The 22,279-nt window shown below is 40.6% G+C and overlaps 1 protein-coding gene across 3 annotated transcripts in view; it reads left to right on the top strand.

Moving 5' to 3' along the window:
• The first annotated feature begins 4,854 nt into the window (after nt 1-4,854).
• Nucleotides 4,855-22,279, top strand: part of MAPK11 (mitogen-activated protein kinase 11) — a 30,612-nt gene continuing 13,187 nt past the window's right edge. For 2 of the 3 annotated variants that reach the window (XM_064422199.1, XM_064422198.1), the window contains exons 1-4: nt 4,855-5,111; nt 18,195-18,324; nt 19,230-19,288; nt 20,234-20,345. In XM_064422199.1, coding sequence (XP_064278269.1) covers nt 4,999-5,111; nt 18,195-18,324; nt 19,230-19,288; nt 20,234-20,345 — 414 coding nt within the window. In that variant the 5' untranslated portion in view covers nt 4,855-4,998. Of the gene's footprint in view, nt 5,112-16,667; nt 16,706-18,194; nt 18,325-19,229; nt 19,289-20,233; nt 20,346-22,279 lie in introns of those variants that run through there. The other variant, XM_064422200.1, reaches the window with a different exon arrangement.

The following is a 22,279-nucleotide window of genomic DNA, read 5'->3' as shown; positions in this document are numbered from 1 at the left end:
ACATGTCAATATTAGACTGTGTTTGACTGATGCTGTATTATGCATAAGAATATAGCATCATGGTGTTGTGATTCAGCAGGCAACATAATTACATGGATTGCCAGTGAAAATATAGAACTATATATTAATAGCCCATCTCAGCCTTTCCTCATATCTGGACCTTTGTTTACTTAATTAGGAATTATTATAAAGCTAAATCTGTATTTATTTTTCTGGTGATGGCCTTGTTCTGAATGTACATACACTGAGAAGCCTCTGTTATCATGACTGAGCAGGATCTTGTATTTTACTTAATTTACTTTGGGGACTTCTGACACCAGTTGCCAGCATGCTTGCAGTCTCAATCACATTGAGAAATTTAATAGCAACATGATCTTAGAATAACAACCATGTGTTGCTCCTGCATGAAGAAAAAACACTGCCACCCTGTTCTGGTAGACTCCAGGCGGCCAAGAAACGCTCCTCTATAATTTCAGGTAAAGAACACTGATTTTTTTTTTTTTTGGTCAGAATTACATTTTTAACAGGATATTAGAAAATATTTCCCACTTTGTATCAACAGCAGTATGATAGGAATGTGTGGAAAACTGTTATCAATGTCTGCAAACAATAAGCTTAGCTAGTACAAGTGTTATTACTATCTCAGGTAGTATCAGTCTTATGTATTTATCCTTAAAATAAGGAAACAATCCTAGCCTCAGTTCATAAATGTGGAAAGCTGGCGCTGAGATATCTAGTGGCCATCCTAATTCCACAGAGAAGGAATGTGGAAGAAAAGGAAATAAAGCCTGAGCTCTGAACTCAAGCCGTATTAGAATCTCTCTTCTCAGAAGGAATAGAAACCCATTCTTGTCATACAACTACTAGGATGTAACCCAGATTTTAAAAGTCCTCAATCAATAGCAGGATTTCTCATTTGATTTCACACCTCATTATAGGTATGAAATGCCTGGGACTTTTCATTATCAACTTGAGGTTCAAAATGAGTAACTAAATTTTAAGTTTTCTCCAATGCAAGACCCTTCATATTCTCACAAGATAAAAAAAAAATGTTTTTCCAGTTTAAACATCTAAGACCTAACAAGACAAAAATAGTCTTAGGCTGGAGCAGGCCATCTGAAGCAACCTGGGTGCTATGAAGCCCTCCAAATAGGTATTTGGCAACAGCCAGTTAATAGCAGAAATACAAGACAGAGTGTTTCATGGGCAAATGAAACAAGTGTCTTGTGATTCAGTCACAAAGATACATGGTCCCTGGAAAAGCAGTCTCATGGAAACCAATGTGTTAGGAGTAGGTAATGATTGACTTGCTATTTACAGAGGGCTTCATTTAGCCTTTTCTGCTGTCTGTACTTTGTCTTTCAGTCGTTACAAACAGCAGCAGCTTTCCCATGTTATAATTACATATTTGTAGATGTAGTTTCAGAAATTCACAAGAACCTGCAAATAAAACCAATAAATAAATAATAAAAATAAATAATGAAAAATAGAAAACATAATAAAAATATAGTAAAAATATTTTTTCTTTTATAAAGGTGTTCCATATACCTTACAACATTTTCAAAAGAAGGTGGCACAGGAAGCACCTTCACAACATTACTATGTTTAGCTCACTGTTATTAACTTCAGGTGGACGTGGTGAAATCCATTAATAGACATCTCCAAGTACAAAGTACGTAACAGATATAGTGACAGAAGCATGGTGGTTCATCCTAAAACTTCAGTGATACTTGGTAGATTTTTAGTTAGAGATATCCTATATTCACAGCAATTTTGTTGAGAACAGTCTGAACTCTGATCTGCAAACAGTCTGTCCTATGTTTTTCAGTCTTTTTTAAATCAGTGCTGAGTTTACAGTAATATGTTTTTTTATGTTTTCCACCAGGAAATTATATATTTTCATTATTAAGGTGGCATTTTCTTTCTTTTAGTTTTCATGTTTATTGTTAGTATGAAAATTGCAACCTTTGAGCTCCATTATATATTAAATTTGAGATTTCTAAACTGAATATAAAAGCAGAACTAGAGAGAGAATAAATGAGAATTGAAAGGAACCTGGAGGAGGGTAGCAAAGATGTGCAAGCCTTCTGCAATATATATTTAAAAAAAAAGGAGATAAAATCATAGAATATACTGAGTTGGAAGGGACCCATCAGGAGCATCAAGTCAAACTCAAAAACCTAGGAATGAGGAGCAATTGGAAATTAGTAACTTACAACTGGCTAAATAATAAATTCCTTTGTTTTCATTGAGGTTTATTCTAATGAGAGCAATGTAGTGTTTGAGTATGCAGTAGGAGAAAGTTGGTGCTCTGCCAGCAAGTTTTCTTTTGGTACCTGCTGGATTTGCTGTGTGTCTGAGGGACTGCATCCCCCCCTGCCCGGGGGCAGAGCCTCCTCCTGCCTGAATCCTGGGTTCCCTCACCAGCCACGAGGCTCACGCAGCCGATCCCACCCCACAGACTGCCGGCGTGCCCCAGCCCTGCAGCACTCGGGCGTCCCTCCCAGGCCTGTGGCCTGTGAGAAGGGCAGTGAGTCCCTGCCCACTGCCCTGCAGCCACCAGCACTTGACCTGGTGAGGAGCTGTCACCCAGGGTGCTGTCAGGGCAGGGTGGGGAGGGCTGTGCAGTGTCCACAGCTGTTTCACGGGCTCTCCCTGTCCATGAGAGCCCCAACACAGCTTCAGGCTCAGTTTTATGTAACAGTGTTTCTTGTATAGACAGTGAAAGTTCCTAAGAAGGCAACATATATACAGCAGAAGCTTTTCTTCATGCCTTCACGCCTTCTGTAAAACTGCAGCTAAAAGAGAAGAATCCAGCTGACAAGGGAGCTGTCTCTTCCTCTGCCTCTTCCTCTTCCTTCAGAGAGATGGCAAAGATGGATGAGTTGATTCTGCCACGGGAAAGGCAGCTGTCAGGGCATGCTTTATGGGAGGCTAGAACCTACCTAGCTCTGAGACAACTCGAATACACTGTCCTTGCATCTTGATGTTTTCCATTATCTGCCTCATTACATACAGTAGAAGACCAAGTACGTCGTATCCAATAAAACAAGGATATCAAGCACAGTCTCAGAGTCATGATTGCAACACAGATAACTGACAGAAACTCACAGAAGACAGAAAATTGAGACCAAAATATTGTAAATATTTAGCAATATTAACCAATAATATGAAAAATGAACTCCTGTGGAAATTGCACAGTTAAAAGCTTGGGTAGACATGGACAGATGCAACTTCCAAAAATCATGGCTGCAGTTAGAAAGAAATAATTTAATACACCAAAACACCTCTAGAGACAAAGTACAATAAAAGTTGCAAGTAGGAGTATTTGTTCCATTTTAGCAATGGTAAACATTTGGGACCACTTACTTTAGGGGTAAATAAGATGGGGGATGGCAGTAACAGAAATATTTCTTATTGGCTTGGTGTAGTGTCGCTGCACTGCTAGTCCAATTTTAAAACTCCATACAGTGGTGCTGAGAAAAATAAGATAAATTAATGTATTGTTGGATTTTTTACTCTTTTCATTTTCTTCAAGCACTATGCCCTCAGCATAGAAATTCAAGTGGGACCAAGGAGCAGTCTGGAGAGAACTGGAGAGGTCTGCTGCACTGGAGAAGGGTAGAAGTGAGAACTAGACTATTGCTTTAGGAGCACTTGGTGCTCTTTGAGTGGATGGCTGCAGATAAATGGCTATAGTAGTACCATTTGTGTATTTTTTATTTGAAATGCACCCAGCAAATGCCAAGTTGCTGGTGCTGTTCACTTGAACAGTCCTAGTATGGAAGTTCTGTCATGCAACATGGGCTGAGGTTTCAGAGCTGGAACTTGAACCATCCAGTGTTTGGGGCATCCGTAACACTTGTTTTCTGTCTCACCATGCTCACAACTATTCAGGCATACGTGTTCTCTACACTCACATTATGTCCTAGCACAAACTGAGCAGCTATTTGCCAAAGTGAAGAGCAATCCATGGTATAGGAGGGCTCTGAAAGGCAAGGATTTATATTCCACAGTGATTAAAAGGCAGGTGTAAAGCAAGTATCCCAGTACACTGAATCTATGCAAACAGGCTATGTACAAGTTACTTACAGGTGCTCAAAGAAGCGTAAGAAGCCATGGAAGGAAACAATACATAAAGAAGTATACTGGTAACATTGCAGTAGTGCTGCAATTATCTCAGAGGTCACTGAGATATTGTATAAGGTACATTTTGGAGAGAAGAAAACACGCAGTAAAGAAGTCAAAGAACCTTTAACTGGTGCATGAATTTTGGACTTTTAAAGTTTTCAAGATTATCTCTTGTCTTGAGAGCTTGAGTCTTCCTTGATGAAAAGGAAGAGGACACAGATGATTGCATGCGGGGGTCAGTGCGGTAAGGGGAAATGTTAGGCACCAGAGGACTCCGAGAAAACCCCCGACGTGCCCGGGGCTCCGTGCTGGCCCCGCGGACGATACGCTGGCGCAGGGTCACCGCGGCTGTCGCTGCAGCTCGAGCTGGGGAAGCGGGGAGCCTGGCGGGCCCAGAGGGAACTTCAGGTGGCCGTGGCAAAGTAAGAAAGGTGTCAGCAAGGCTTTAGCAATTCTGAGAGACACCAGGCGAAGGGCGGAATGACCGGGTCCGTCCCCGCGGGGAGCAGTGGCGGCGGCGCGGGCCCTTCCCGCACATTCGGGCAGGGGATGCGCTGAGGCAGCCGCTCCGGTCCGTCACCGCCCCGGCTGCGATGCTCCGGGGCGGGATCGGCGCTTCGCCACTCCCCGCAATCCCCCGGGTGGCCCCGCGGAAAGACAGCGGGTGCCGCCCCGGGGATCCTGGGCCCCTTCCTCAAGCCCCACTCGTCCCCACCCGGGTTCCTCCGGCCCTGGCCGCTGCCCCCACCCCTTCGGCCTCCGCCTTCCCCTCCCCTTCCCCTCCCGGTCCCTCCTCCCCGCCGGCGCCGGCCGTGCAGCCTCGACTGAGGGGCGGCTGCCGCTGCTGCTGCCGGCGGCTCCGGGAAAATGTCCGAGCGCGGCGGCTTCTACCGGCAGGAGCTGAACAAGACCGTGTGGGAGGTGCCCCAGCGCTACCAGAACCTCACCCCCGTCGGCTCCGGCGCCTACGGTTCCGTCTGGTAGGTGCGGGGCGGCGGCAGAGGGGCCGGGAGCCGGCAGGTGCAGCCGGCGGGCGGCGAGGACGGACAATGCGGGGCCGGCGGCAGCCCCCGCGCCGCGCCGGGGTCGTGTGCGGGAGCGGAGGGGCCGGCGGGGCGGGGGCGTGTCCGCCGGGCACCGGTGCGAGCGGCGCCGGTGTGAGCGGCGCCGGTGCGAGCGGCGCCGGTGCGAGCGGCGCCGGAGCTCCCGCCCGCTGCCCCGGCCGGCGGCCCCGGGGCCGGCATGCCGCGCCGTCACCCGGGCAACCGCGCCCGCCGCGGGGCAGCCCTGCCCGCCCTCCCGCCGCCGCCCCGGGCCGTCCCCCGGGCTCCGGGCCGCTCCCCGGGGCCGGCAGCACCGAGTGACCGCCCGCCGCGGGGCCGCTGCCGCTGGTGCCGCTCCCGCCGGCGGGAGAGCTGCCCCGAAGCCGGGAATCCTGCACAGTCATGGCGGTGCCGAGCGGGAAGGACGGGCAGGGGCGGCGGGGCTGGGAAGGGCTGTAGCGGGACATCCCGCAAGGCCCGGGCATCGGCGGCGCGGGGAGAGCTCTGTCCGCCGAGACAATGGAGCAGCGCCCGGAGCGGGGCAGGCTGAGGGAGAGCGCGGGATGCGCACCCCGTGCTTTCGGGGGCGATCGCAAATTAGGACAGATTGCCGCCCAGGGGCTTCGGCGTCTTAGGGATTTGGAAGGGTTTGCCACATGTTGTCATAAAACGTTTCTCTTTCTTTGATAATTCCTACGTCAGGCTTACACTCTCGGGAACTCCCAGTGCAGGCTGGGCTTTACTTTAGTATTTGATGCACACTTTACTATGCTTATAAAAGCTTTGAATCAATTTATGGAAATAATAGTGGCGTTTAAGGGGTTTTTGAAAAAGAGTCGTGTTGCTTTTGTAAGCTGGGTGAGTGGAAATATGTAAAACAATCCATAATAAATAATCCATGGCCTTTAAATGCAAGTGCTACTTTAATTTTTTTTAAATTTATTTAGAACTTTGGATTTTGCCGTGCTCTAAACTCATGCAGTAGTTCTCACTTTTCCTCCACAATCAGATACCACAGAACATTTATGGAGTTTTGTCTTAGTTACTTCATTCTCTAGCTCTGTGAAATGGCCAAGTGTGCACATAAACTAGGAGCATGCATTTTAAAAAACCTCAAACTATGAGCAGAAACACTCAGAACTGGAGTGAAGCATCTTTGAATTCTTCTCTTTTTTCATTATTTCTAATTTATGCTTGCACCAGGGAGGTCCAGGCCAATACCATGTGAGTGTGGATACCTGCTATTGTAGTTAGCATGTGCAAACTATGCCAAGCAGATGCTGGGAATAGTTCCACAACGACTTAATTTATTTACATTATAAAAATCTTAGTTTGTGAAAGAAAAGAGGAGAAAGTAAACTAAGAGCTGGATGGATATACAGTAGCAGAGTACTACTTTTCTGTTCCAATTAAAACTGCATTTCTGGTTACTTTCCCTATTTATGCTGACATAGTTTTGAGGGAAAGACCTACTTTACTGAATTTTATAATGAGATGTCAAGAGTTTTGAGCAATTGCAAAGGAAGTGAAAACATGTCGTGGTTCAGTTGCAGCACAGCTGGTGCTTTGGTTTTTGAAACTGCACAGCCAAGGAAATCCTAGTAATTTTTATCAATTGCAAAGCCTAGGAAATGAAGATGTAAAATGGAAACTGGAACATGCTTGAGAAAGGTTTACTCTAAAATAGACATTTAAAAATAGAATATAGCAATAAAACATTGCTCTATATTAATAGCCTTGTTAACATCAATGAAGTATAAACCCAAACAGAAGCTTGAATGTGAGGAAAAGGTATGCATCTCCCTGAGAAAAGCCATCTATTTTTAGAGTCCATTGAATTGATTTTTTTTTCTGTGTGCATGTGCTTTACCCAGGAGACCTACAAGACGCAGCCGTTCCCTTGAGTAATATGCTATATTGCTTCTGTGAATAGTTGTACTCCTATTCAGTAAAATATCTAAAAACATATTCAAGTCTTACAGAAACTCCTAGAATTAAACAAATTCTTAAGTGCTTTGATGAATAGCAGCCAAGGTCCTGAACTCCAAACGCTGGCTTTGAAATGAGAAGAGAATCGTAATAAATTTTTTCTACCTCAGTGAAACTCTTCTCTAGGCCTATCCTTTTCTTTTTTAACAGTACATTATTTGTCATAGCCCATACACATGTGTAACTGAATTGATAAATGATAATAAGAATATTGTAAATACTTGCATTTAAGCATCTTTTGCTGGCAGCTCAAAACCAATAGAGCAGTTTGTTTCAGGAGGCTGTGTTTTGGCCCAATTTATTGACATTTCATGTGTCCAGTTAGTTAGTTGAGTTAGTTAGTTAGTTGAGTTAGTTGCAGATGCATCAAATATGCTATGGAGATAGATACTACTGGTTTAAAACAGATTCACTTTTAGAGGTATATCTGTACCAAGCACAGTGCTTTCCCATTTGGTGCTTTGTTGGGGTTTTTTTGTTTGTTTTTATTTAGATGTGGAATAGGTAGAAACCCCAAATCTTCCCTTGTATAAAGAGCTGTACTGCTTTTGTCACTTTTTTTTTTAATGACATATCACAAATAACATTTGGTTTTGGAAATCTTCCAAACTCAGCTGACTGCAAAGCAGAGTTGCACCTTAGCATCTATATGAATCACAGAGAGAACTGTGAGGTCTTTCCCTCAAGTAGTTAATCCTTGAAGTACTTTTTGTGTTACTCTTGTACCTTAGCTCTGTGTAAAGATTTCTTTTGCCTGACCTTTTTTCCTATGGCCATTCAAGCTCCTGTATGTTTTGTCATCTGCTGCTGTCAGATCTGATTTTTTAAGTTTAGGAAAAAAAATTTAAAGCCAGGGGCTGGGGAGGTGGGAATGTGTAATTACAAGTAAAGTTATCATTGGCATTTTCAACAGTATGTTTTGCTTAATTTCTCTTTTTTTTTCTAGGGGTTGAGTTTTATTGGCAATTATCAAATTTACATGCACAACTGCTTTGGTTTGGGATTGGTTTTTGGTTTTTTTGTGCTATAGCTTTGCCTATCAAGGCAAGGTTTTTTTATTATTAGACAATTATTTTAACTTTTTCTAAAGCTAATTTTTTTTTAAATTTCAAGTTTCCTGCAAAAAATGCATTTTTGTTGTCCAGCCTTTATAGTTCAATTACCTCTCCCAGAAGTCAAAGAGCTGGTTCACTCTTAGGGACAAGGTACCAGACCTGCTAATTGAGAGTTTTGTAGTATTTAAGTTATATTAAGCCATTTAGATAGGAAGCAAGATACCTTACTTTCACAAGGTAGTGTTAATCTACAACTATTTCTTTTCAGTTCTAGAGAAAAGAGACTGTCTCAGGTCAAACTGACTTTTAAATTCTTGTTCCTTATGGGTCCACTTTTTAAAATTAGAATTCTGGCTGTGTTTGAGTCTTCCAGCTGTGCCAGTGGTATTGCTTATAAATGGGACCTTTAGCCTGGAGCAGCATCTGTGCTTTCCAGCGTGCTGCCCTGGTGGTTCCACTGGGGTTTGGAACCTGACCACCTTTTCCTCTGGGAGGTGGCATTGCTACCTGCTTGAGAAAGAGCTTCATCTTTTTAAACCACTTCTTATTATACCACAAATTATGTAACATGTATAGGTTTTTGGTTTCCTGTTCTTTGGATCTTTTTTAAGCCTGTATGCATCTTTTTATGCCAGCTTTTGTAAACTGTCTTCTAACCTATTTAGTCCTATTTTTGCCTGGGAGGGATTGACAGCATTCTGCAGCATGCTGTCTCTGATCTCTCCAACAGGTTGTTTGCCATTAGCATATTGCAGGCTCTGTGTTCTGCCTTCTTTGGAAAGAACAGACCTTGCAAGATGAGCCAAACTGAGTCCAGAGTTTCTTCACAACCACAGACTCCTGCACTGTTTTCTCAGAGTCTGTTGGCATCAATACATTTGGTCTGTTTTGATTTTAAGACTATGCAATGCCTAACACCAACTCAGGTGACCTAACACATGTTTAAGTAGAGGCCTGCTAAGTAAAAGTGTAGTAGCTCAGGCCTCAGTTCAAAAAAAAGCAGGAAAGCAAAGCCTGCCTTAAGTCATTTACAGCATTTCCAGCATCCCTCTATCCTGTTAACTTTAAGCACATTCTTAAGATTCATTAAGTTTATGTCCTGGCTACTTTTGGGTAAGAATGGGGGAAGGTGTTTAGGCTACAGTTTTGCTTTGAGGAAGTACAAGAGGAAAAATAGAAGCAGAAGGCTTTAATCTTGAAGTTTAACCCCTTCTTTCCTGCCATTCACCTCATTCTATGCTTCTGGTTAAATAGTACTTGCAAATGTTTTGAGGGCATTAGCTTGCAGTACTGGAACCGTCACTGCTGAAAGCATCCTTTTCACACTGAGGAACTCTAAGAAGAGAGATGCTAAGACAACTCAGTATCATGTGAAGGTTTCAAAAGCTGCTATATATTGAATCTAGCTGACAAAGAGAAAAATTCCTTCGTCCGAGATTGTACTTGATGATTTCAGGTTGGTTTTTTTGTTTGGGGTTTTTTTGGTTTTGGTTGTTGTTTGGTTTTTGTTTTTTTTTTTTGGTTGGTTGGTTGGGGTTTTTTTAAAGTATCTGTTTAATTAGCTGTGGTGATACTAAGTGTATGATTTCAACTGTGAGATCAGGTTGCTGGAGTTGTGGTGTGTATCACTGTAGCACTGCGTGCTACTTTAAATAGTAAATGCTGAGATAAACTTTTAGAGTAGTAGTAACACGCAACTGCTGTGTGTAAATACAGCTGGAAACTGAAGATGGTATAGATCTTTACAGGCTAAATGCACAATCCCAGGCACATGTGGATTTTCATGAACTCCCTTTGGACTGCTTTCTGATTAAGTCTTTTGTTTTCAAGATAAATACAGGGGCTGAACTTCATCTTACAAATGGTTATAATTATTGGAAACTTTTCCCACAACATTGTTAAAATACTGCTGTCCAAAATCTGATAGGAGTTGTCTATTTTTGGTATGCAGCATTCAGAAGGAAAGTATTGATGCCTTTCTTTAGTTGTGCAGATATTTACAATGGACCCCTCTAAGCATATTCAAACTCTCGCTTGAAAACTGAGATGAAGGCTGATATGAGACCCCAGTCAGAAGTAGGACAGCTCTTAAAAGTCAATATATGTAATAACAACACTTAGAAACAAGGCCTTGAAGGTGAGGTTGCAATGGAGAGGAGAATGAAATAAAAGGGGTTGCATGGTCAGTGTTACCAATTAGAAGGAGGATCTTTGCAGCAGTATTGCTGGAGTGAATGGATGAAAATAAGCGAAGCAACAAAAAAATGTTGCAGAGTGAAAAAGACCCTCAGAGGAACATAAATAAATAGCCATTAGAAATAAAAGCACAGTGGGATTTGCAGCTACAAAGCCAAGAAAGGTCAAGAATTTAGGAATTTTTGTGAAAGGTACATGAAGGAAGACAGAAGGGTGTTTCTGAGCACTGGCTGGGAAGAAATCAAATAGGGAGTGTGTTGAGAGTGGTTTTGTGGAAAACTAGGGTGGAATGCAGATTGCTTGTCCTTCCTTTGTCTGGTTTCATCCTGAGTATTTTCCAGCTGTGGGAACAGTGTAGTTAACTGACTTGGGAAAGGAAAGGGAAGCAGGATGATAATTAGTGGTGTCAAGGTCCCTATTTTAAATGAGAATGTCTAATAAGATTTTTAATGAAGGAGGTGTTTGTGAAGAAGGACGAGAAAGGCTGAGAATTGCTGTGACAGATTTCTATGTAGGGTGCTGTCACTAAGCTTGTGGGATATCTTGGGAGCAGATGACATGAGTGTGCGTGAGAAGGGTGATAGAGGTGTTTGTAGGAAAGGTAAAGAAGTGGAGACTTTGTATCATGCAGGTTTTCTTTTGCAGGGAATTAATGAGATCGTTTTTAGAGACAGGGGAAGCTTGAGATGGTAGAGAGATGAGAGGCATGAGGTGAACCAGTTGTGGCACAAAGGCAACAAGGGTCATGGAATGGCAGCCTTCTGTGTGGCTGTAAGAATAGCAGAGGGTATTCTCTGCAGATCTCCTCCATCCTTACTTCAATATATTTTTTAATTCTTACCTTCCTGACTGCATGAGGCAGCAGTGGCATAGCTGCCTCCTTTCCTGTCCTGCCATCAGCCATGATTACAGTTGGGAGCACAGTCCCTGTCCCAAAGACCTGAAAGTCTTGGTGCCTGGTAGCTTGCTTCCGTACAGCTTCACAAGGAGCTGTTTGAATTTCAGAACCTATTAGTTGATTCATACTGAAAATACAATATCTCAATTCTGCCCATACAGTCGGGAGAGGGGAGGACATTTCAAACCCCTACATAACCTGGGAATAAATTGCTACCATTTCATATTTTGGCTGTTGTAGAGAGAGGAAACAGGAAATGTGAAGGAGAAGTGGGGGGAGGAATAGGAAAAAGAAGGACAAAAATTAAGTGAGATTTTGTCTGTATGGATTTGTTTAATGTTTTTGAAAGCACTGATATTTTTCATGTTAAACTTTACATCCAGATTAACTGCAAGCATTTCTAGCTGAAGCTTAGAATATATCCACAATATATAGCTACCTGCCAGTCTTTTTTTCTTTTTTTTTTAATACTGAATGGAACACATTTGTCACTAGCAGTGTACTGGTTTAGTGGCAGCTGACTGATACTCTTGTTTACTTACTGACATTTGGCTTAGGCTATGTAGAATGCATGATTATTTTAGTATCCATGAGCTGGTTGCACATGCTGAGGAAACCAACAGCTTATGACCCCAACCTTCTGTACATTTTTTTCACAAACATGATTTTAAATACATCATTCCCACTGATATAAGCTGTGCTGTCTGTAGCTTCACCTAAAAAAGTGTGACTGCTCCACAGTAAAGTTATTTAAATGTTGAAGTCACTTTGGAGGCACAGGAGACAAATTGAAAAATAAAATATGGCTTGTGGATTCAGAGGCTGATACAGCACTTTTATGATCATGTTCCATTGAATGAAAACTGTGATGTATTCACATAAACATGTAGAGTGATTATTTTTTAGTATTTTCAATGTGTGCTTAAAACAAAAAAAGAACATACTTTTATGTTGGTTATAGAAAAATTATGTTGCATATGTAAGAGATATTTGTGGGTTTATGTTTAGATGTAGGGGTAAATTAATCTGAGATAATTAACAGTCATTGTACTAAAACCAAAACTATTGGTGCTACTGCTCAGCATGGTGTGTTGGAATAATATCCAAGTGGGGAATATAATTTTTGCAGTACAATAACCTGTCATCATCAAGCAAATGGGTTTTTGGTCTAATGAGAAGACTAACATGTAGTTTCAGAGCTTCCCATTACATCCTCATGCTGTTTTTTCTTGCCACCATCTAATTTTTCCTTATGGTTTCCTTTTGATGCACATATATGTTGTGATTTCTGCGATTTTGCAAACAAACCTTATGGCTAGCTCTTAGGGAGTGAAAATCACCAACGTGAACTTGCAAAATAGTAACAAAACATTTATAAAAATAAACAAATTAACCATTTGCTGGTTTTACTTTACTGCCTAACTTAAAATGGCTTTGGATGGCTGTTTTCTGTTCTCTTCCTTCACTGCCAATAGCTGATATGGTCCATTTGCTGGTATGGGATGGATGTTGTGTGTGCTTTTTTCATGGCTACTTCATATCTCAATAAAAAGTAGATTTTTTATTTAAATTAAAAATAAATTTTAAAATTGTGTTTTAAAGAAGAAGAACAAGATAGGTAAATCCCAAAAGACAAAGCTCACAAACTAAACCTTGCAAATAAAGAATAAAATCCATGTTGTTCATGTGATGACTTTCTTTCACTTACATGACATTTATGAGAAGTGCAAAAAAGGGTTGTTATTCACTGTAGTTCCAGGAGCCCAAATTGAATGAAATTACTAGAAAATGTCCCAGGGCAGAGCTCCTGTGGTCCCTCTTTTCTATCTTACTTGCCAGTGCATGGTGCCATAAGGGCTGTCCATCAGTGAAGAGATTCTCTGAGTGTTGATCCTTCTTCAGTTCTTTCCCCTTCAATTCCTGCTCACATAGACCCTTCTGCTGCTATTTGTTTTTCTCAATAACTTAGGAGTTTACAAATTAGGAGTACCTCTGTCCACAAGGAAGTTCATGTCACCTCCAGTGGAAGGAGTCAATAGGTACTTGAAAGGGTGCTGAGGTCTGCAGATAAGAATTCAAAATTGTGAACCTGTATTTTGAGTATGAATTGCATTTTGGGGGGTTTTCTTTATTTTTTGTTGTCTTTCTCTTAGCAGTTACATGTAATGGGGAATTTTTACATGTTTCGAGGAATATGACCCAGTGAAGGAAAGAAACTCATGCTGCAGTGAAAGAAACAAGAATAGAATCCTGGAACAATATGGGGAGACAGCAGACCCAGTGTCACTGTCATGTGTGCTGTGTCCAGTATTCTCTCAAAGTTTTGGTATAGTGTGTCCAGCCAGTTGTCAAACTTCTGATGATGTAAAGGTAACAGCCTTGCAAGCTGAGACACTGAATTATATCTAAAAAGAATCTGAAAAGTTAGTCTTCCGATTTTTGCTCCTAACCCCAAATCAGTTGCTTAGACTGTATATATCTAAATAATTTGTAGGTAGCTATAATGCTGAAAGACATATGTAGAATTTGTAGACAATCAAAATCTTGTGGTTATCCAGAGTGATGGGATGGAATATTGATGGGGATGGAATATTGTCTTACAAGGGTAACCCACAGCAAACAGAAATGTTGCTGGAGACCCCACATTGGCACCATGTACAGCCAGTTTTGGGTCATGCCTTTATTCTGCATCAGCTACATCGGAGCTGGCACCAGGAATGAAGAGAACTTGTAGACTGGATGCTGCATGCAAGATGAAATTTTCCAGGCACTGTGGGTAGTGCTGTGCCCAGCTAGTAAGCTTCTCTGAGCCAAAAAATGGGGAATTTCAGGGACTGGCTGTAGTTCACGGGGACCAGCTGATCCCAGGAAGGATTCTTCCTGCATTGAATACTGGAGTTTACTAAATTGCATACAAGTTGGCTCCATGGGTGGTTTTAAGATCAGGCTCCTGCAAACAGCCCTCCAGCTGCAGAAGTAAATTTGATCCCAAAGACCAAGTAGCCACAGGTGAATAGTGTGCTTCTAGTCCCAGAATCCCCGAGGGGTCTGAGCAGGCTGCACACATGAATGGCTCGTCTGTCCAGTTTTACTGCTCTGCAACCACAGAGGATAAACTCTGTGGATACTAGGGAAATTACTGTATGTACAGCCATAGTTATAAACATCAGCTACCAAAATCCATATCTCATCAAAAGTTAAAATGTTATCTTGAGGCTTGAAGGTTATCTTGAGGTTAAAATCCCATGCTTTCTGCCTCTTGAGTTTTTGGACTGTGGTAGCTTCCTATGTTCAAACTTTTCTCTAAAATCTTAAGAACTGGGAAAATGTGCACATAACTAAAAATTGATATTTCATCTAGTGGAACTTCAATAGAATTATTAAATATAGGAGTTGACAACACTAAAAAGGTAAGTCTAATTTAAGCAATGATTGAAAATCATACTAAACCAAAGTCTCTAATCTGTGTGAAGATGATGCCATCCCAGCAGAGTAATGGCTTTTTATCCTTGATCTTGAAAAGAAGAGACGGCAAAAAATGTGTCATAACTCTGATGGGTTCTGGGTCAAGAGTGATCATATCTGAAAAAGCTATTGCTGTGATTGTTACAAAGTTGTTTCTTGTTAACTAAAAAGATAGTGATAATTCTATTTCTTTCTAAATCATGATAGAAAGTCTGTCTAAAGAGTGTTGTTTGGCATTATGATTAAATTTTATTATAGTTTGTTTCAATTGTTAAATTGTTCTTATGCCAGCACATAAAGTTTACTTTTTGATGTGGAGGTGGAGAGGGGTGAGCAGGCAGCAGTGTGACACTTAGTTGCCAGCTATGGTTAAACCATGACAATAGGCCTCTAACCCTTTTCCTTGCTGGTAAATCAAACTATTTAACAGCATGAATTTGGAGTTTTTTTAAAAAGCAATTTTCAGTCATTTAAATTATACTGGTTACAGGCCCCCAAGGAAGGATTTACAGGTACCAAGCACAGGTGTGCCTGTATTTTTGCTTTGACTGGAACCAGAAATGTCCTCTCCAGGGACTACTCTGAAAGCTGAACATTCATGGGGAAATCACAAAGAAAGGGAAGCAATTCACCCTGCCACCTAATTGTTTGCTCAGTGGCTGATGAGGGATTCAGGGGAACCAGATTGTAGCTATGATGCTACAATAGCAAGACAGAAAGATCTAGTTAAAAATGTGATCACAGAGGCAGTAGCAGAGATCACATATGCAAGTCCTCCTTGAATATGACAAACAAGACAGTTCAAAAAACATGAAACATATTTTTGAATGCTTTACTGTTAGTAAATTGAATTATGATGATGATAAACCAGACAAGGAAGGAGTCTGAAGGCATTAGCTCTGATTATAATTTGGTACAGTTACTTGAGGTGGAAGCACTCATTTAAACCAAGTCAGTCCCTGGCCTGTGCAGTTTCAATTCATGATTTCCTCTTGGAAGTCTCAGGACTCAACTTTCCTTTCCCTTTTCGCTTTTCCCTTTTCCTCCTTTCTCCTTGTGTGATTTCATCTTTGGTCTAAAAAGCTGCTGTCATAAGAATTACTGAAGCTAAAAAGATTGTGCTTTGTACCATCTGAAAGCTTTGCAGCCTTGAGTCATAAAGAAGATAAAAAGCAATTCATCTTAAAGACCAGTCATTTTTAAACCACTGAAACTCACATTTGAACTTAGAATTGGGAAGAGAGTGGTGTTTGTCATGATTAACGGGCTTAAAATCTAATTCTTCCTTGCCTTCTTGTATAATGTGTACAGTATTTCACAGACTGGTGCAAGCATGAGTGGGAAGGCTTGTGAATTACCAGAAAAACTGAGATGTTAAGCAAACTGCTGTTTTCAGCAATGTTATTTATTTACCTGGATAAACATTTCCTTTCCCCCCAAAATTGGAAAGACTCTAGTCAGTGTGCATTTGTGAGACTTGGCAGTGTTCTGAAGTGACTTTGTTGCCCATGGCTAAACACAGGGCAATTGCATCTAATCTTTGCTATATTAGAAGCTAAGCACTGGCTTCCTTTTTATTTCTTTAGATTTATTTGTGCAACCTTCATGTTGTCCTTGTCGCTTGCCATGTGGAATTTAAGATATTTCTGTTGTCAGTTCTTCTCACACTGTTAATTCCTTGAGCTGCTCCATGTAATTAAGCAACATATCCTGAATAACTCTGTCCCTGCCCTACTATTTGAACGAGTATCTCTGTTGTATCCCTTCCATCCACTCATCAGAGTGATACCAGTCTTCTTCTTTCTATGCATTCTTTCTTCTGCTCAGGAAATGCCCTTTCTGAGGTGCTCAGCAAAACCACAGCACTCTACACCTTTAAAACTTGCCAGAAGATCAGCTTCTGTGATGCTTGCGGAAAAACTAGCTAAGTAATCTGCTTATCTATGTCATTTATCTCATGAGTGACTCCCTCCTTCCATAGAGCCTGCAGGAAACTTGTTAATTAAATATACTTGCTTCTATTCTGTCTTTATGAAATTCTGGATTGGCCTCATGGAGGTTGGGTTAATTTTAGGATAATCACCTTTTGGATGCCATTGTTCTTCCTGCATGTTGATTGTATCCTTTTGTTTCTTCTGATTAGAAACACCAGCTTATCCTGCAGATAGAGGCTTTGCTCTTCACTTGGCTCTTTGTGACTTTAGCATAGTACCAAATATGTGTCAGAGTCCATCTACTTGCAGCTGATTGTAGGCTCTGTGTATTAGTTTGGAAGCTACTCCAGGCACCATCAGTGTTTTCTAGCAGGTGTGTTCTACAGTGATTTGTGGGTGTTTAAAACACTGTGCAGAAGAAGTTAATAGCATTTTATGTGACTGCTGACTGTTGACATTCTACTCCATGCATTTTTCATGTTGTTTAGTTTTTGTGTTTGTAATTCCAAAAAAGTTCTGTAATAAGACAAATGTGTGGGAAGATTCTTGATTTGTTAGCGCTCTCGAGCAAGTACACATAGTGTTACCCACTCTTTAAACTGAGAATTTCTAGATATTTTAATTGAACACAATTACTTAGTAAGTAAGAGTAACAACTGAAATAAATTTTTTTCTTATTAAGAGGAGGTTACAAACAGAGTCTTTTTATAATTGTACTATGTAGTGTCATGAAGTAATACATACAGGGATCATTTTGATCTCTGTGTTACATATCAGGCATCATTTATTTGTGGCTTGTGCTTGTCATGTGTTTCTAATGCCCAAAAAAAAAAAGAATGGGTCTCCCTCTCTTGCAAATATTGACTATATATTTAGTGTCCTCTTCAGCAGGGCACCTTCATCTGTGGGATGTTAAGCACCTGCTGTGGATATGTGGGCTGGACTATAAGACGTGCCCATTCCTCACTTTTTGGGAAAGGCATGGGCATGGTTATGTCAGCATCCTAACTGGATACCAGTTTGGGGACATTGTCTATCAAGCTAGTGGTTACATAATAATTAATATTCACAGATACAAAGGCAGTGCTCCTCTAATTAGTAAAGGTTCCAATTTGCTCAGTAAAAACAAACTTCAGTTTGAATCCCCATATTCCCTACGAGCCCTGCCTTGGAGCTGGAGGCTGGAGCTGCACGAATGGAGCTAATTGTCTGGTTACTTTTCCTGCCATTTGGGGAAAGAGCTGCCTGGGGATGAGTCCTGAACAGCATTAGTAATTTCTAGCTGGAAAACACAGGACCTCTGTTGGAATACTCGGGAGTTACTGCTGATTAGCGCCCCGGTTGCAGTCCCTGAGTAGGAGGTGAAAGAAGGCAAAGGAAGGGGTAAGAGCCCTCAGGAGACTACAAGCTCCTTCAGTGAACTGGTGGACAGCTTTGCTGTAGAACATGCCATCATCCTGGACTTTTTCTTTTCCCCTTTCAGCTCAGCTTATGATACCAAAACAAGACAGAAGGTGGCAGTGAAAAAGCTTTCAAGACCTTTTCAATCACTTATCCATGCCCGGAGGACCTACCGGGAGCTTCGGCTGCTGAAGCACATGAAGCATGAGAATGTAAGTGGAGTGAGTTCTTCCCTTTGGATTTCCATTACAAAGTTTACAATATAGATTTAATTTCACTTAGGTACAGTCTTTTTCAAGAAAGTGTATGCAACTGTCTAGCTACCCAAGATACCTGGACATAGCCACTTTGGTGTTGTGAAGTCACTGGACTTCAGAAGCTTTCAGTAACATGCCTAATTTTTATTTTAAAAATACCTAATTAAATCTTGAAGGGGAGGTTAAAGAAACTCAAAACAAGTCATTGTACTCTTCTCTAAAATGGTAATAAAAGTATTCTATTCACTACTGTTGAGACATCTTGAAACATCAGCCCAGGAAAAGAAAAGACCCCACACCTCAAAGATGCTTTTGCTGAATGTGGATTCTGTTGAGAAATTAAGGGCAGATTAGTCTTGTTGCAATTGACAACAGTATAATAGATGAATGAAAGACAGTAGACCTTCAGATCTCACATAAGTAAGTCCTGGTCTAAGTTTATGTGGTAAACAGTTGATTTCAGTGGAGCATACACTTGCTTAAAGGTAGCTTGATGACTTGAAGCCTGAATAAAATATGGTTGATTGAAAAATATAAAGAGAAAAATTAAAAAATAACAGAAAAAGACCACAAAAACTCATGAAGGTGTGCATAATCTAAAATATACAATTGTATAAGGCATGTGTCAGCTTTTCTGCCTTTATTTTTTTTACTCTTTGTAATTAAGATTAAAATCAAGATGGATGAGGTGATACCTTTATAGATCACCTACTATGGCAGTTTTCAGTATGAAACTGGATATGTTTTATTTTTGTGAGTTTCACCCCGAAAATGTTGAGCACTGTCAATACAAATCACATGTTGCTTTACAGGTTTGTAAACATAAAATGTCACTTCCTTTCCCTTCTTTCACCTGACAGGTTATAGGACTGCTTGATGTTTTTACACCTGCAACATCAATAGAAAACTTTAACGAAGTGTAAGTAAAATTTTTTAAATCATTCTGACTAGTTACTAAGTAAGTAAATACCATCCTGCTTTTGAAAAAGAAGAACATACATTTCTAAAAGATTTCATGCTACATAAATGCCAATAAACTTAAAACCTTTTCAGTTCAATTGTGTGTTTGCAAACTGTAGATTATTTGTTCATACACAGATGGCAGAGTTCAGGAATGCAGGAAAGTGTTCTGTTAGTTAACTGAGACAAGGTAAATTTAGGCTAGACTCCTGGCTAACCTAAAACTAGGTATATTTTGATGTGACTCAAACATACGGTTTATGCTGATTTCCTTTTGGTTTACATAATTGTATAAGCACTTAAGTAAACAATTTAGCAGAAGAAATAGTAATTAACATGTTTTGTCTCCGTGGAAATTAGTGACCAAACCCCTTTGACTCTGGGGCAAAATTACAAAATGGGAATTGGTTATGACGGATGCATGCTTTTGTTCCAGCACTGTATTTGGAAAAGAATCAATGTTTCTGCAAAAATTGTCAAAAAATAAAACTTCCAGTGGGAACAGAGAGGGAAGTTACAGAAAACACTCTTATTTCTGCCACTCTAATATTGCCCTCCTTTTTCAGATATTCCAGGACCTTGCAGGTCCTGTAGTTTTGGAGGCTCAGGCTGCTATTTTGATGTTGGGTGAGGCTTCCTCTTCATCAAAAATATGTTGCATGTATCACTGCTGTAGTGTGTCATGGAGAAAACAGAGATAAAAGCTTCTAATATACTGCAAGGATTTTTTTTTAATTACATCAAGTCTCATAGTAGTGATTGCAATATTAGAACTCACAGCTGATTTAAAGGATATAAAATGTGTTGATAGACAGTGAAAAAGGAAGCCTGTGTGGATATTCTTCTAGAATTTATGTTCTGCCATTCTGTGTTGTTTTTTTTCCCCACTTCTGTATTTTCACAGATATCTCGTGACAAATTTAATGGGTGCTGACCTGAATAACATTGTGAAGTGCCAGAAGTTAACAGATGATCATATACAGTTTCTCATCTATCAGTTACTTCGAGGTCTCAAGGTACTGTCCCAGAATCCAAATGTTGTAGTAATGAGTCAGCAATCTAAATATTGTAAGGACTGCTTGGTTGCAATGAGCATACTTAAACACTTTTTTTCTAATGTCTTAAAAGTGTACAAATAGTAGCAATCATTTCAGAAATTATCAGATAATTTTTCTAACCAGAAATAAACCCCCAAGCCTACCAATGTTTACATGCACAATACATGTGAAAGTTAACTTTAGATCAGTGTCTATTTCAGTTCCTATTGCAGGACAACAACATGCCATATAGTGTCTCAAAAATTCTGAAGAATATGAAATGGATAAAGAACAATATGGAAAGTAACTCACATTTGTGCTTTGAAAGACATGAGGCACTTTGAAAAACCACAATCCTGATTTTTATAGAGAGTGTCACATGGGTAAAGAGATAACCAAGTTAGCTGGGTCTTTTGGGAAATATCGGGGAGTAGAAATTTATTCCAGCAATGTATGATGCTGCACACAATCACTTTGGATTTAGTCTGCCTGTAAACTTGTTATTTCCTTTAATCAAATCAGTTAAAATGTATACACTTTAGTAGCACAGGCGATTGGCAATGAATCTACAGCAAAATTTTCTTCCAAACGAATCACAATATGTATTATTTTGCTGATGTTTAACATGTAAGTGTCTAAAACAGAAGATGTAGGTAATGCTTCCTGTTACTAGGTGCTAAGCTTTTTCTCAGACCAGTATGGATTTTCCCAAGATAAAAGCAAACAGAAGAGAGAGGTCAGCAGCTTTACTTGCTAACTTAACAGTAATTGATATTTTAGACATGGAAAATAATATGTGTTTGAAAGCAAGCCATGGTAAATACTGGCTCTGAAATATACTTATTACATGATTGTCAGCAAGTCACCTTGTGCCTGAGACGGTAATTCTTATTCATGCATGCAGGTTCCATCACTTTAAGTACAGATTTTAGTGAATAAAAATTGCACAACTGAGTCCTTAATTGCTTTGTCTCATTTACGTGAGTTAATAGCTTAGTTAGGAAGATGGATTCTGGCATTAATTATCCTGCTTGTGGTTTTGAATAGAAGTCTATGTTGTGTCAAAGCTAAATAATAGTAAGAATTGTGCTCTAAGTGAATATTAATTTCAGAAATGCACTCAGGTGCACTTCTGGCTCTGTTTCAAAGGGCAGAGGTTGCTGGTGGCTCCTCTTTTCTGGAATTGAAATTCTTATGAAATTCTCATGGCTCATTAGCAAAAGAACATTTGATCCTGTGTATGACTGCTTGGTGGCACCAGGAGGGGCTGCTGTGGTTGTCTCAGCAGAGCAGGGACATGGTTCCTTCTGTTGATAGCAGTGTTTTGGCTTCCTCTTCATTCAGCTGCTTGCAGCTGCTGTGAGGGACATTGAGAGGTGGCCCTGCCTTCTGACAAACAGTTCTTAGTCTGGAACATGAGGAATGACCTTGTGTTCTCTTTGGGTTTTCCCAGTTGCTATAGAGGTTTTGTGTATAATCCCTTCTCCTAAAAAAGTGACTTCACCTCTAGAGAATATAAGGTTTTCAAGGCCCTGCTCATGCTGGTTGATAAGATCATAGGTAAACCTGCTGTTAATCCTAACTAGAGAACAATAGGCAATGACAGAATAAACTGTTCTAATTTTTTTTTTTTAATGTTTTCTGTAAAATAGCAGACACACAAAATAACCACTGAAATACCACTTTGAAAGTGGACCTGAAGTAGTGCTGTGGCTTAGGTGGGTATTTTGGTCACTGACCTATCCCAGAGTGCAGGTGTGGCTGCTTTCACCCACATCAGTGTTTACAGTATGGGAAGGTGACTTATATCATGTAGGAGTCAACCATGCTGCTCCCTAGGCCACTGATTTCACTAGCCACTAGCTGATCAACATCCAGGGAGGGCTGAAACAAATGCCAAATTGATAAGAGAC

This window comes from Passer domesticus, chromosome 5, assembly GCF_036417665.1.
Source record: "Passer domesticus isolate bPasDom1 chromosome 5, bPasDom1.hap1, whole genome shotgun sequence".
Taxonomy (NCBI): domain Eukaryota; kingdom Metazoa; phylum Chordata; class Aves; order Passeriformes; family Passeridae; genus Passer; species Passer domesticus.
This window is presented reverse-complemented; position numbering and strand designations above follow the sequence as displayed.